Source organism: Pleurodeles waltl, chromosome 5, assembly GCF_031143425.1.
Source record: "Pleurodeles waltl isolate 20211129_DDA chromosome 5, aPleWal1.hap1.20221129, whole genome shotgun sequence".
Lineage (NCBI taxonomy): Eukaryota > Metazoa > Chordata > Amphibia > Caudata > Salamandridae > Pleurodeles > Pleurodeles waltl.
In genome coordinates this window covers 906,509,437-906,525,131 of record NC_090444.1, presented here as the reverse complement: position 1 = coordinate 906,525,131, position 15,695 = coordinate 906,509,437, and the positions used below count along the sequence as shown (strand labels likewise).

Genomic DNA, 15,695 nt, shown 5'->3' with positions numbered 1-15,695 from the left:
TTTGGGGTTGCTTGGAATTTGTGCTAACTCGGAGTCGTATACAAGAAATACCGTTCAGGTTTAGACAATGTGTGCAAAACGTGCAGCTTTGTAAAGTGTTATTTACGTAAATACAAAATCTAAGAAAAATAGTACTCAGACGTTTGGTGTGTTGGTTCTCTGACAAAACTATTTAACAAATTAAAGAGAATTAGCTACCAGAGTAGATTTAAACTAAAAGAATGTCTGGTCGGTGGAAAAAAGGTGATGGTAAAAGTATGGTAGCAGACACCACTCCGACAGGGGAAAAATAGTAACGATTTTTCATTAAAACACATCAGGAGCAGGACTCGTGAAAATAATAGAACTGCAGGCCTTTAGGCGTCTGCGGGAAAACACCCATGGAAGCTTTGACAAGATGGGTTAGAAAATAGAATTTCCTTATCTTGCTCTCAATAAGCTAACCCTTCCGGCTGTCAGGGTATATCTACTTCTCAGTGGCACACTAATGCTGTGAGGAAGATAACCATTTAACTAATGGAATAGACGAAAAGAAGCTAGAGAAAAAAAAAAAACTTCCAACTCCTTCTCTTTCGTCAAAGCATTATTTTGAAGGATGCTTGTGCGTCTCACTGTGCATCTGGATTCTGTCAATTAAGGAGTGAGGAACAAATTACACAATTTGGTCATACTAGATTCAGAACTCTGGCCTGCTCGCTGCACAGTGAACAATTTAGCAATAGGCCGCACAGGCGTTTTTTTTTTTTTTTTTTTTACTGATTTTTACTTTAAACAGGGGGCATGGTAAATTTACTACAGAGACCATCAGTTCTGCCACCCCAGAAATGTCTAACGTAGGCATAATAGAATGTGACATATGCACAGCTAGAGCATCACATATGGGTTAAAAACGCAGAACCGGAACACCAGCACTTGAGCCTCACTGCCAAGATGAGACCTGCATTTAACTAGCATAATTCATTTCACTCCTCTCTTTCTGAAAATGAAGTTGAACTAAAAATAGACTGCTTTTGTGCATCCAGAAATACCATCTCCTTTTACAGACACTGAAACAGTTTTTTCTATTTAGTTCAAGGCCAAATGACAAAAATGAAACCAACAATTTGAAGAAAAGAGAGTGGCTACACAATTCTGCCCAGAAAAAAGCAAGAAAACACAGTCCACTCAGCCCAGTATCTCCCATTATGAAGCTTATACAATACGTATAATAAGAAAAATCTCCCGAGATGCACAGCCGCATATGAGAAACTGTCCCTATTAAACGGTGCTGGAGGTCGACTCTTCCTCTCTTCATTTTCCCGCAAACATCGACTGAACTCTTGCTGCCCTGCATCTTTGCACCGGTCTGAACGGCCCTTCCCCTGTGTAACTTGCAAAACCACTTTATAAATCTTCTTTATGTTTAGCTCCCGTATTTTAAGCAGTGATCTCCGGGCACAGCTTGTAAAACTGCAAGTTTAAAAATAGTCCGAGACTCAGAGTCACTTTTTAGAAGACATGCCTTTGTGGTCCTGTATTTTTTTTAATCATCTCCGGCAGTGCCTTTTTGAGGGCTTTGCCAAGTTGGCGAAAGTTACGCCACTTGTGTGCCCCAGCCTCACCAGAGCGCCCTCACCTGGACGCCCAGAGGGCACGGTCTGCTCGCACCCCGCGGCGGGGACGTGATGTAGCCTGCCTTGAGATTCGGGGAAGGTTGCTGCTCCTCGGTTGGACGCTGGCTCTTTCCTTCCTTTGGCGGCGTCCTCTCCCAGGGGTTGCCATACTCCTCCAGGATCCGCTGCTTATCCAGCTTCACCCGCCGGGCCGCTGGCTTCAGAGGCGAGAAGTAATAGCGGCTCCGCTCCCACTCGTCCAGCGGCCGGTTTCCAAACACAGAGACGGCGCGGGCCGCCGAGGCAGCCGCTGCCATGGAGGCCATGGCCAGGTCCGCTCCGGAGGTGCCTCCCCGAAGTCCAGATCACGCAAGCGAGCTGCCGCCTCCGCCCCAGGTTTCCCTTTCTCCACTAAATCGTCCTGCGGAGAGGGAGTAAGCACCCGCCCACCGCTTCGACTGCACATAACACACGCCTCCAAGTAACACAGCTACTTACAACCTAAAAACAAACCAATAGCTTCTGAAGAAATAAAAAGTAAATAATCCTCGTCCTAAATAAAACCATGCCGACCTAAAACTTAGTACGCAAATTACCACTAAAACTGCCCCTCCTCAAAACAGCTGCACATACTTTCTTTCTCATGACAAGTTACCTTTCCATTCTAAATCCATCAATTTTAAATCCGTATTATTCATCCCGTCACACGCCAGTCAACTCTTTCCCTGCGCCACGGTCCACATCCATCAAAATATCACCAGGTTACAGCCAACAGGTGAAGTCATGCACTTCAACCAAATCATTCTCCCCACACAGCGGTAATTTCAGTACACCAATGGCGGCCCCAAGGAATTTAATCAATTTAAATTAAAATGGGCGCAAGATCCCACGTCCATGAATACATACAAAGTTTACACCGGATGTGGTAATTAAAATGATATGTCTGTCATGGGGCTGCTAGGCTGTCATTTTTAAGTATGGTGCTAGCCAAGACTTTTTTATATTAACTAAACATAAAGGGCACTGACAAAGCCAAAAGGGTTTCAGCCCACGCCAGATCGACTGTCTGCCAACCCTTGTTATGTCGGTTGTTAGCCCTTTGCCAATGCTCGTTAGATGTTGTGTTAGCTAAGAACTGTTGCCTTTAACAAAACATTATATATTATAGATTATTTCTTACAGGGGGCTTTCAATTAGCCTACTCCATCCACTGGTCTGTTGCACTGTCATTCAGTTTGATTCTGCCCACAGCATATCGGATGGGGGAACTGGTTAGCCCATTTCAGCCACTGAAGTAGCTGACTGCGAGTCACGGCATTCTGAGAGAGAGAGAGAATATCTCCGAGTGGCGGTCACCACTGGGTAGTTATATTTAGGACCGCTTTTACAAATGAAATGCATTTTTGGTTTGCTGATAGTTTTGGCAACCATTTGACAAATCTTAAAACTTTCTGAAAAAAAGCCTCTTTTGCCTTCAGCTCCTTCCTGGAATGTTTCACCATGATCCATCAAGCAGGGGCTGAGAAGGAAAAAAAAAACGAGGGGGCCCCCAAAGCATGTTTAACCCATTCATTTTTCAATAGGAAAATTGAACAGCGATATTGCAAAATCAGCTAGATCTTTGTCCAGCAAGCGTGCTTTTTAGGCAGAGCGCGCAACCAAGCGTGTTGCAATCTATCTGTGGGAATGTAACCACGCCCACCAGTATCACTAGTTCATGGCCTTGCCTTTCAAAAATCATTTATCATCATTGGTGAATACTTTACGTTTGTCCCTCTTTTGAGTGGTTTTGTTACTTCCTTGGCCATCGACCCTGTTGCATGGATAATTGCACGACTGCTGATGCGTTTGACTGCGAGCAAATGTCTTTTTCCTTTTGTGTCTCTCCTTCGTGCTCACGCTCATGGCGGCCCTGGATCTCTGAATTGGCTTGCTTATGTCAATTGTTTTACTTTTCATTTTCAATTTATGTGGCAAGAAAAGTCCAGTTAGGAATTTACAACGCTAATAGCTCCAACTCGAGCAAACGTGAGACCCATTGCATTGCAAATGCTTGGTGTGAATTGTTGTAAAATGGTTCAGTAATTTTTTTTAAATGAAGGTTCAAAGACTTTGTATATTTCATACAGCAGGGAATTCATGGAGCCAACAGATCTTGAGATAACATCTGACTGGCTGCCACCACATCAATAAAGATGTGCCAGCAGCCATCACAAAACTTGGAGACCTAGATACCTGTCCTCTAAAAAAAAAAAAAAAAAGTAAAAAAAAAAAAAAAAAATCTATATATTTAGGTAGGCTGCCCCCCTCCCCCACACCACCAGTCCTGGAAGGGCCCCAGTGGGACTTTTAAAATCATGTTGCAGCCCCACTCCCAGGCCTTCAAGAAGCTCCCAGAACCCCATCAGGACTGATTTTTTAAAATGTGAAGGGGGCAAAGGGTTTATCCCTTCTCATTGGCTTCCAGTAAAGATGTACGTGTGTGTGCCTGTGTGTGTGTCTGTGTGTGTGTCTGTGTGTGTGTGTGTCTGTCTCCCCAGAAAAAATATATGCCTATATTCCCCTTGCCACACTCTTAGCTCTACTGGTGCATGCTCTTGCAAGTGCCTAGATTTCAGCACACTTGTATTGAGACAGGTCTTTCTCCTATTATTTTGCCAAGGTATGGAACTCTTCACCTTCTACTCTGAGATATGCCTCTGATTATCCCGCTTTCAGAAAGGCCTTTGAAAACCTGATTTTTTTTTCCTTTATCAACTGTAACGCCTCATTTAGGATGGTTAGAATTTCAGTGACAGGACGCTTCTTTTTGGAGTAACAGTGTGCTTTACATATATCATTGATTTATTCATTTTTAGGTCATAGCTGACCAGACAGCACAGCTGTCTGGTTTGCAAAAGACATCTTGTGGAGTTTCGGAATGTTGACCTAGGAATGCATTCTGCCTGCTGCTTCCTATTGGCTTTGTGGTTTCTCACTCACGTTTTCAGAGGTCTTTTTGCAAGGTTTATTTATTTAAGTCTCCACAGCTGGAGTTCATACCTGCCCATGCTAAAGCCATGTTTACAGTATACTTCCACAAACTCCTTTTCTGTAATAAACAGGCCTGTAAATCTTGGTATCTCTTCACATTTGCTGGGCATTCAAAGACAAAGGCCAAATGTCAAGCTGTGTCTTCAGGGAGCCTGGTGTACATTTTGCTTTCAGCTGACTTCAATGTGACAGTGTTTACAGGAAAGAAAAGAATGCAATGGACTTTCTCCTTGGAGACTGCATGTACCTTTTTTTTGTCTTTTGGGGAAAGAATTCAGTTGGGTGAAGTTTCTTTCACTCGCAGTTTCTCCATTGTTTCCTCCCTTTGTCTTACCCCCTTATTTCTCGGTTCTTCCTCCAACTCCTCTCATGTTCTCTATGGTCCTCCATCCATCTCCCTTATACACATACTTTTTCTGTCACTCTCTCTCGTTCCCCAGCTGCGCTGAACTCCTCTCTTCCTCCTCCTCAGCTACATTCTTTCTCTATCACCATTTCAGTCTCCTCTCACTCCCTTCTCCTCAGTCCCTGGCCCTCAATTCTCTCCCTCTCTCCTTTTGTGCTCTCTCTTTTTTAGCACGCTTGCATCTGGCCCCCTCTTTGCCCAGGGGGGTCACGTCTCCTCTGCTTCAAGTTCTGAGGGCCCTGCTTATATCACATCATCTGTTTTTGAGTAGGGAGGGGGTTTGATCTGCTTCGTTCATTGTTCCAGGGGAAACAGTGACAGGGCTTCCCGGGCATCACAAGGGGTCTGGAGGAGTGGACTGCGGCCTGGATTTGCACCAAACACTGCTGGCCAGAGGAGCTGTAATGTTACCTTCAGCGACAGACACTGAGTGACATCTGCTATTCTGTAGGTACTGAGCATTTCTTGATAGGAGATTGTATTATGTAGAGCTTTTCATACCCCTTGCGAGGCATAGAACACTTTATGCAAGGTTGGTTCCTTTACTGGGTCTCGTTTTAAAGACTGAACATCATCAGTAACCTAGTGTGATTTTCAGGGAATGTCCGGATCTGGCTGTTCTTTCACTTCGCGGGCTCTTAGCATTAGCGGGTTTACACATATTTTCTGTTCATTTCATCTCTCCTCACTTTGACACCTCGGAATGCTGCACTGCTGGCTTTGCCCTCCTCGCAGTTCACGCCGGCATACTGTCTCCCTCACTCTGCTGCTGTGATGTCACTATGGCCTACGTAATGTCTCGCTCTGCTTTGCTCCCCGCTGTCCCACCCCTACCCCCTCCTGGGTTCTGCTAGACCTCCGTCCTCATTACTCCGGTCTTCTGGTCCTCAGCTAGCTGCCTGCCCTTGCTGCGGTGGGTGTGGAGTCCCAGCCTGCTCGCGTCACTCCCACTGCTGCGTCCCAGAGGACTTACCATGTGGCTGAGAAGGGACTCGTGTTCGGAAGCTTGCGCGGTGTTAGTTGCCAGGGGGCTGCGCTGCCGGGACTCCCCCCAGCTTTAACGGCCACACCCGGAGCCCGGCTCCTGGTTTGATCCGATGAGAAGTGGATCTTGTAGGCCTTTTAAAAGGTAGGTCTTGACTGCACAAGAGATGTGAATGGGCCCTGTGCATTCAATTAGCACTTGTAGCCTTACGATTTTAGTGCACATTATATAAGGAACCATGCAGTGCTATACGTCTGTGAGGGTGTATATTTCGGATTCCTTGCATCTGGGGCACTGTCAGTGTTTCAGTGATGTGGTCTGTCATGTGTCTCTGTGACGCAGGGTCAGGGGTCCAACGTAGGGCTCTGCGACGCAGGTAGTCCCCCAGCCTTTCAGCCTACCGTTCAGCTACCTAACGTCCTCTTTTGGCAAAACTGTTATCAATGTCTTGCTTACTTCCAAGCCCAGTTCCTACATTTCTGGCTATATCCAACGCCCTTTCAGCCACGTGGCAATAAAGGCCGAACAAGCAGCGCCATGGCCCTTCACCAGAGTTCTCTACTTACCTAAAGGGACCCAGATCGGATACGTGTACAGGACAGTGAGCAAGCTGGGCGTGGGAGGGCTTGGGAAAGTAAGCCAAGCTGCCCTATCTATATGCCCCATTTATAGCGCTCTGAAACAACCCCTTACTCCCCATCCTCGGGTAACGGGGTCCAGAATGCGAGCTCGTTGATGCGTTCTTACAACTTTCTCGGACCTGTACCTAAACGACAAATTCGTGCCATCATTTCTGGATTCCATCACCTCACAACGCACTGAACTAGAAATGTTTCTCTACCATCAGCCCTGGGCAGTTTGTTGCACAATGCACAACACCTTCCCTACCTATGCTCCAAGCTCTAAAACACGCGCTGACCACACAGTCACCATACAAATTAGTTACCAGACTCCACTCTATTATGCAGGACACTGGGCTGATAGCAGTGCCTGCGGCTCACAACGCCTGGTCCCTTTCACAGATATGCAATGGTCTTCTTGCTGTGGCCAAATGGCTGCTCTTTCACACAACTATCACCTGTGATGATACATTTTAAGTTCTCACGCTGACTATACCAAACACCCCCGTACATCTGGTGAAGATGGATTACCGCAGATGCACACTGTTTTAAATGCCAAAAAAAAACTAAAATTAAGAAAAATTTCTTGCTTACGTCAAGACTAGACTATGGAAACTCCATACACTTGGGACTGCTTATATATTACATTCAAAAATTGCAGATTATGCAGAAAGGCAAGCCAAAGTGAACCTCAACAAACCCAGACATTAGTCCATTGTCTCTCAGCTTAGAGACCTTCATTGGCTGAACCTCTATAATAGAATCATTGCTGTCGCTGTAAGGAGTATTGTTTACTATTGGGGCTTGGAACCCACTCATTGCCTATTATTGTTGTCTTAATCGTCACTCTTATTTTCTGCCTCCTAATTGGCCAGTGCTTGCTGATGCCACTTCCTGTTCTTTCAAAGCACAGAACAAGTAGCGTTTGATTAGTTTCCATCGGCTGTCCATTAACTGCTTTGTGTGTTTCAGGTACTATTTTATTTATTCTTCCCGTTCCTGTTGCTTTTTCTCAGCATCAGATGTTTACATAGAACGAGAACATTTGTGACCTATTGTATGGTATTATAATTGCATGTATATAGCGTTGCCTCCCACACCCCACTTTCGTCTTCTCTGCACAGATTGTAGGTTTAGATAATTGCCAACATGTTGTATTAAAATTTAACTGCATTTATATAGCACTTCGCAGTCCAGACGAGTCTTTGAAGCGTGATATACACAAAATGTCACTCCACACAAAACCGCTCCAGTCCAATCAACACAATGCCACTCCACCAGTGATTAATTTGTAAAAAAAAAAACTGCCAGGGCCCCAAATATTTCTAAGAAGGCCACTGCAGCTTGCATCTCTTAATGTCTATGCCAGTGCTGCCAAACGTCAATATCACCGTTACCTACTAGCCATCACTATGCTAAAAAATTGTCAGTTTCTACATTTCCATGCCACTTAAAGCTGCAAGAATGTCCTGAATGCACTGATATTTAAGGTGTACTGAACTGTTAAAAACTCCACTGGTGTACTTTGTTTAAATGTAGACAGCACCATCATCATGTCATAAATATGTGCCAGTGTTAAGAAATAAGTGACGGGGATGAGCCCTGGCAAACACCATCACAAATGAAGCACTGCAATCCACATCACACAATGTAATTCCTCTCCACGCTGTGCCACTCTAGTCAGTGACACAGTGCCACTGCACTCTAAACAATGTCTCTCTACTCCATCCCACACAATGCCCTTCCCCGCCATGCAATGCCATCTCAGTCCACACCACACAATGCCAATCCACTCAATACCACTGCACGTCACAGTGCCACTTCACACAATACCACTCCACCCAGTGCCACTCCACTCAGTGCCAATCCATGCCACACAATGCTACTCCACTCTACTGAATACTTCACTCCACTTAGTCACTTTATGCCATTACATGCCACACTGTGCCAGTCCACGCTGTCCCACTCCACGCAATACTAGCCTACTCTACTACATACCACACAATGCCACTCTACACCACACAATGCAACACCACACAATGTCACTCTACTCCATGCCACAAAGTCAATCCAAGCCACACAATGTCACGTCACACAAGGCCACTCTACTCCATACCACATAAGGCCACTCCACGCCACACAGTGCCACTCCACACCATACCACACTGTGCAACTCCACCCAATGTCATTCCACTATACTGAATGCCACTCCACACACTGCCACTCCTCAAACAATGACACTTCTTCTCTCCATGCCACTCCCCACAGTGCCACTCCACTCGGTGCTACTCCACTCCACACAAGCCCACTTCACTCCAACACACAATGCCTTTCCACACCCCACAGTCCCATTCTGCTACACTCCACTCCATGCCACGTCGTCACCCCATGACACAATACTGCTCCACGCCACACAATTCCACTCTACTCAATGCCACTCCATGCCCCATAATGCAACTCTACCCATGCCACGTAATGCCATTCCATGGCAAACAATTTCACTCCACACAGTGCCGCTCCACTCAGTGGCACTCTACTCAATGCTACTTCACTTTACTGAATACCACTCCACTCAGTCCCACTCCACAAAATGCCATTTTATGCCACAAAATGGCACTCCATTTAACGCATTGCCACTCCATACCTCACAATGCCTCTCTACTTCTTTTCACACCACAGTGTCATTCTACTCCACACAACACCACTCCATTCTACGCCATGCCACTACACACTATTCAGGGTCACTCCACTTCAAAAAATGCCACGCCACCCCAGGTCGCAGAATGCTACTCCACTCCATGCCATTCCCCGCCACAGTGTCACTCCAAGACGCACAGTGCCACTCGACGCCACAAAATGCCACTCTACACCACCCTGCTCCACCCAATGCCCCCCACTAGACTCCATGTCACAATGCCACTCCACACAATACCAGTCTGTCCCAGAATTTCACTCCATGCCACACAATGCAACTCCACTCTGCACAATGCCACTGTACTCCACACCATGCCACTATGGCTCTTGACATATGCTACTCCATGTGTCACAATGCCACTCCACGTAATGCTACTCCACGCTACACGTTGCAACTTCTGTCCACAACACACAATGCTATTCCACATAAAGCCACTCCACTCAATGCCCTTCACTCCACGCCTCACAATGCCACTCCTTGCCACACAGTGCCACTCCACACTACTCTATTGTGACACTACACTCCACATAATGCCACACAATGCTGCTCCACTTCATTTCATCACAACCAGTAGATCTCACGTAGGCGAGACCTGTTGGCTCTGTCAATGCTTGTTATCATCAGAAATTGTAGCATCAACAATACCGCTAACCATATCAGATTTTGGCCTGAGTCCCTCTCAGAGGTCAAGTCCTTCAAATATATACTCTTGCACCAAAAACCAGCATTTTTTTTTTGGAGAGGCTGAGACAGGAGGTGGAAATTCTATTTAAGACTTCTTGCAACACATCGTTGTGTAGCTCTGAAGAATTACAAAAAAAAACTTGACTATCATCTTGAACAAAGATTACATTTTTAACAACCACAAAAATACTTGACAGTCTTTGAAGCACAGTGGCTGCAGGGTACAACCCACTGAGCAGTTTGGTCAATTTGTACACATCCTCAGCGGTCATAAGAGTAGTTAGTGCTTTAGAGTTCGGGTGCAGCTTGATCTGGTGGCAAGCACTTCAAGTCCAGTTTGGAAATTTGTCTTACCACCGACAAGCTCAAAATCAACTCACTGAGGTTCAGAAATGGGAAGCAGTAGTGATATGACTACCGGAGAGATCCACTCTGCCTCTTCCAAGGGTTCCATAACCACATCTTATTCAAGATTTGTTTCACTTCTCCCTCGATAGCCTTGGGGATCCTTCTCACAGTATGTATAACTGGCACAAATCTGGCACAGACAATTTTGTGCAAATATCCGTTTGTCACTTAACCTGTCTTCAAACACACTTTCAGATTTCTTTAAAACATAATTTAAGCCGTCATCTTCAACAATCATCACTTGGTCACTATTCCTTGGGTTAACCCGGTCATAATGATGTGTCAAACCTAGCATAGGCGGCCCTGACTCTACAACATACACTTTGCCTGTATTTTGTTGCTGAATTTGATCTTTTCCACCATTAATCCTAGGACTTCAATACTAGCTCTGTGGTAACCTTCCAAATTTATATCCTTCGGTTCTAATTTGGCATTTTGCACAAACACAAACAAGTCTTTTGGTATCGAGGTGTATAGTGTGCCTGAATCCACCATCTATGTTACTTCTTTGTCCTTGATCCCAAACACAGCTTTTGGTCTATTCTTTCTTCCAAGAGGATTATCCTTATGTTTTACCCCATTTTTAGGTCGACTGTGCAAGCAGTTTGACCTGTTGTAAGTATTGTGGGCTTTTAACCACGCCACTACACATCCATCACTTTCACTCGTTCATGGACTTACCTTTCAATAATCCTTTGTTGCTATTGGTAAATGCTTTGTGTATTTCGCCCCTTGGGGTGGTTTTATTACCGCCTTGCAGACCACCCCGTTACATGGATAATTGCCCGATTGCCGATATGTCGGACTGTGAGCGCACCTTTTTTTTTTCCATTTCGTGTCTCTCCTTCGCGCTCATGGCTCTTTGAATCAGCTCACTAATGTCAACTATTTTACTTTTCATTTCAATTTATGCAGCAAGAAAAGTCCAGTTGGGAATTTACAAAGCTAATAGCTCTAACTTGAACAAATGGGAGACCCATTGTATTGCAAATGCTTGTTTATCATGGTCTTCAGTGCAGCTCTTCATACTGAGCACCATAAGGGTACTGACATTGGTTGTTTCCTCCACAGCTGTCCTGTACTCAATGCTCTGCAATGCCCCTTTTTCCACATTTCTTGTCCACAGCATAGCTACTTTTTAATTCACCTGAATATCATGTTGATGCTTCACGTGCTAAAGAGTCTTGTTCCGGTTCTCTCAACCACCACCACTTGTGACCTTTGACCTATAATGGTAGATCGTATTAATATTTTGAAAAGTTCTCTTTGCCACGTTTTTTTGTTATTTATTTCGAAAAAAAAGTACAGATTTTCTAACTTTAGATCCCTGCATGTCCCTCATGCACTTCTTGGGATCTTCAACCACTTTAACACTGGTGATGGTTTCCTTTATCGAAGGACTACTGGCAGCCCAAAGTCCCACTTGCATCTTTTTACTAAAGCATTGCATTGTGAATTGATCCTTGATCAGTTCTTCAGTCACCTCGCCAAATTGGCACTTTGCAGTTAATTCAGAAAATCTAGCCACAAATGTGTCCACTGTTTTTTGTGATTGCGTAAACCACTTGTGGCAGGCTATTGCTACACTGACTGACTCTTTGTATACATCCTGTATGAACCCTCTTTGCCCGTGGCAACTATATAATGATGTGTTGCCCTTCCTTTCCCACTGCACGAAGCAACAACTTTTCTCTTGCAGTAGGAAACTCTAAGCTGTCCACCGCATGTAAACAATTTTCGAATATTAGAATCCAATCCTCCCATTCATTAAGAGGTGAATGAGAATAGTAGGTGGCATAATTATTGTTTGTAAAATGTTAATGTTTGAAAAAGGTGATGCTTCTGCTGTGACCTTACTTGATAGCTGGCAGGAACAGAATATGTAACAGTTCCTAAAAGGCTACTGATAGGTTGTTCTGTGGGGTTAATGACTGAATGAGAGAACAATGAAAGTTGATAAGAGTTCAATAGATTTCATTTTCTTCCGGCAGGTGAAGTTTCTTAGGCCAGGTCTACCAGGAAATGCCCTGTGACTTTTTTGGGACGAGACACGCGACTGAGCACACTTTGAGGGAATGGTGATACGCATTAGGTTGTAAATTACTTTAATTTGGTCTGGTTGCGTGGTGTTCACGTTTGACGATGATGTGAGTGACATCACAAGCTGATTTAACGTTGCATGAGTAGAACAGTGTCAATGATACTGCCATGAAAGGAAACCAAAGTCAGAGTCAGGTTGTGCACTCACTTCAATAGCCAGCTAAAGGAGAAGCAGCAAGCTGTTGAGGGTAAACAGTAAATGTTTTTTAAATAAAATATCAGTTTTGAGGAACAGTTTTTTGATTAAACGATGGAGGCTGAATTTAACAAAATTAATTTTATTTGGAATCGAAAGTACAAGTCTTTGGTTGGAAAATGATTAATGGAAGCATACCCTTTTTCTTTGCACAGGTTTTAGAGCATAGTCATCAGGGTTGTCCCATTTGTAGAGCATTTGGGCACCTCGTCGCCATAAAAGAGTAATAAAACCCCCCAGGCAAGTTCCGAGTGAACAGGATGAAGTTTTGGTAACAACTATATAATCTGTGCAGGTCAGGCACCGTAGCTTAACTGTTCAGATAAAGATTCCAATAAAAACAGCATGGGGACCGGTAGACAACATTCCTTGGAATGCTACAGACTATAAGCATTCCTTAGAGATCAAGTTACAATACAACAGTACCCAGACATCCCAATACATGCACCACCGCCTCCCTCAGCACAGATAACAACCTCAAACACACATTACCCTTCTTCCACAATACTTGGCATCTCCACTCTTACAGTACAGATAAATCATCCCTACACACACCGAACTGTACCCCAAGTACACAAATCATATTTCCCTAAACAAAATTGTGTCCACAACTTCCATTTGGACAGGCACATGGTTAACAATCGCAAAACACTTCACCTCAAACAAACATCAATTTTATCTCCCGAAATTAATTTTTTTCCATAAATTCAGATCAACTCTCTCTATGCAAGATCCACAAACTGAAATGTGGGCAGATCCCAACATCAGTCGCAATGGCCAAGCTTAACACCGCCCTCACCACTTGGACCTTCATTTCACCACTAATGATACAGTTCACCTAACCAGTCATATACACGCATGATCCCCCTGCAAACGCAAGCATCACTTGCCAAACCTCACATATGTGATTTCCTCACAAAACAGCTATTTATGTGCCCTAAGCAGAAAAAAAACCCAACCTCACGAATACGCATTTACCAATGCCAAAGTAAGCTTTCTGTAATTCTCTCATTCTCGCTGGGATGCAGAACTGCATTTACCATGAAGCTAGACTATGGTGATCCTACTGGCAGCGCTCCCAACTTTAAAGAGAGGTATGCCAACAGCCCTATACTATGCATCCTTAAATCTGGAGCTTGCTGGATGTATATGCACATTTGCCTGATAACCAGGACCGGCTCCGAAGATTAATAAGGCATGTGATGGGACAGGCCTAATATTTACTTTAATGATCTGAATGTAATCATTTCAGCCTGACCGTAGACATTTCAGTCTTTTGGCCTGAGGCGATATGCAGTCGTGTCTTTTTCAAACAGGTCGTTCCTCAAACTTTTTCACTCTCAAAATTGCATTTAAAAGCTGCAAAAAATCTCATATAGTCCATTAGAAGGGCTAGCCGACAAGTCACCATTTAGGAGCTGTGCCAAGGGCTCAAGCACCCTTGCCACCATAAGACATCGTTTTAAAGAGAAAACCAGCTAAAAAAAGGGACAGCCAAACAAAAAAACTGGAAAGGGGGCATTGTGCTTGAACATATTCCAAAGGAATTGGTGCTGAAAGGCAAAACTTTAAAAGAAAGCATGAGCCCAGCTGCACTTCACTTGTGAACCAATGAAGATCTGCAACCTCAACAGTACATTCTGAGGGATCGCGAGACAGCTGTTTGAACAAACTACTTTAGTTCCTTCATAAACGTACAGAGAATCCCATAAATCGCTTGGTTTCTTTAGTAAGGGGGAGCGAGTTAAATTAACATAAATAAATATATTGCCATTACTTCTCACTGTAACCTGTTTAATTCATCTGACGATGACAACTTTTTTTTTTGTTTTTGTTTTTTAAAGAACAAAGAGCAAAGTAGTCTAATTTCGCTCCTTAAACAATTTGAAGGAAACAAAATGGCTGAATGGTACAACGTGTAAAGAGCAATGTTGATTACAATACCAACTTCTACACTTGACCAAAACTCTCATCTTGGGGGTGGGTGGGTGGGGGGGGGGGGGGTGAGGGAGGTGGAGAACGGGTCCGAGACGATTTCAGGGGCCCAGAGAGGCCTCAGTAGCTCTAGCGTCTGGCCCACTGGCCACCAGGGCAGAAGGCGGAGGCACGGAAGGCAAGGCGTGCAGTAGGCCGCAGGATGGATCAGCACGACTGAGCGCTTGTCTCCGTCCCCGCGGGCCTCGTGGTGATGAAGGAAAGGGAGGCAAGATGTAGGGAGGGAGGGGAAGGAGGGGGGGGGGCTTCCCACAAAAGTGAGGCACCATTTTTAATCGGGAAACTTGGGGGAATGCTGTTTGGAAGGAAATGTGTGGCTCCTCTCAGATACCAGAACTTTCTGTCGCCGAAATGAGAGGAAAAAGTGTTTTTTTGGCCAAATTTTGGGTTTGCAAAGGATTCTGGGTAACAGAACCTGGTCAGAGCCCCACTGTCACTACATCTTGGGTTCCCCTAGGTGTCTTGTTCTCAAAACTGCACAAGTTTGCTGGGTTTCCCTAGGTGCCCGCTGAGCTAGAGGCCAAAATCTACAGCTAGGCACTTTGCAAGGAACATGTCAGATTTCAATGTAAAAATGTGATGTGTCCATTTTGTGTTTCCTGTTGCGAGCATTAGGCCTACCCACGCCAGTGATGTACCATTGTTTTCGGGAGATTTGGGGGAACACAGAATAGCAAAAAAAGTGTTATTGCCCCTTGTTTTTCTCTACATTTTTTCCTTCCAAATGTAAGACAAGTGCGTAAAAAAAGATGTCTATTTGAGAAATGCCCTGTAATTTACATGCTAGTATGGGCATCCCAGAATTCAGAGATGTGCAAATAACCACTGCTTCTCAACACCTTATCTTGTCACCATTTTGGAAATACAAAGGTTTTCTTGATATCTATTTTTCACTTTTTATATTTCAGCAAATTAATTGCTGTATACCCGGTATAGAATGAAAACCCATTGCAAGGTGCTGCTCATTTATTGTCTCTGGGT

General features: G+C 44.5%; 1 protein-coding gene across 2 annotated transcripts in view; it reads right to left on the bottom strand.

Moving 5' to 3' along the window:
- The window catches only part of C5H1orf198 (chromosome 5 C1orf198 homolog), a 108,172-nt gene that overhangs the window by 63,683 nt on the left and 28,794 nt on the right, over window positions 1-15,695 (bottom strand). Inside the window, exon 1 of one of the 2 annotated variants that reach the window (XM_069235034.1) lies at window positions 1,616-1,988. The exons of the other annotated variant lie outside the window; for it this stretch is intronic. Within the exon in view, the coding sequence (XP_069091135.1) occupies window positions 1,616-1,918 (303 nt within the window). The 5' untranslated portion in view covers window positions 1,919-1,988. Of the gene's footprint in view, window positions 1-1,615; window positions 1,989-15,695 lie in introns of those variants that run through there. 2 annotated transcript variants of the gene reach the window in all.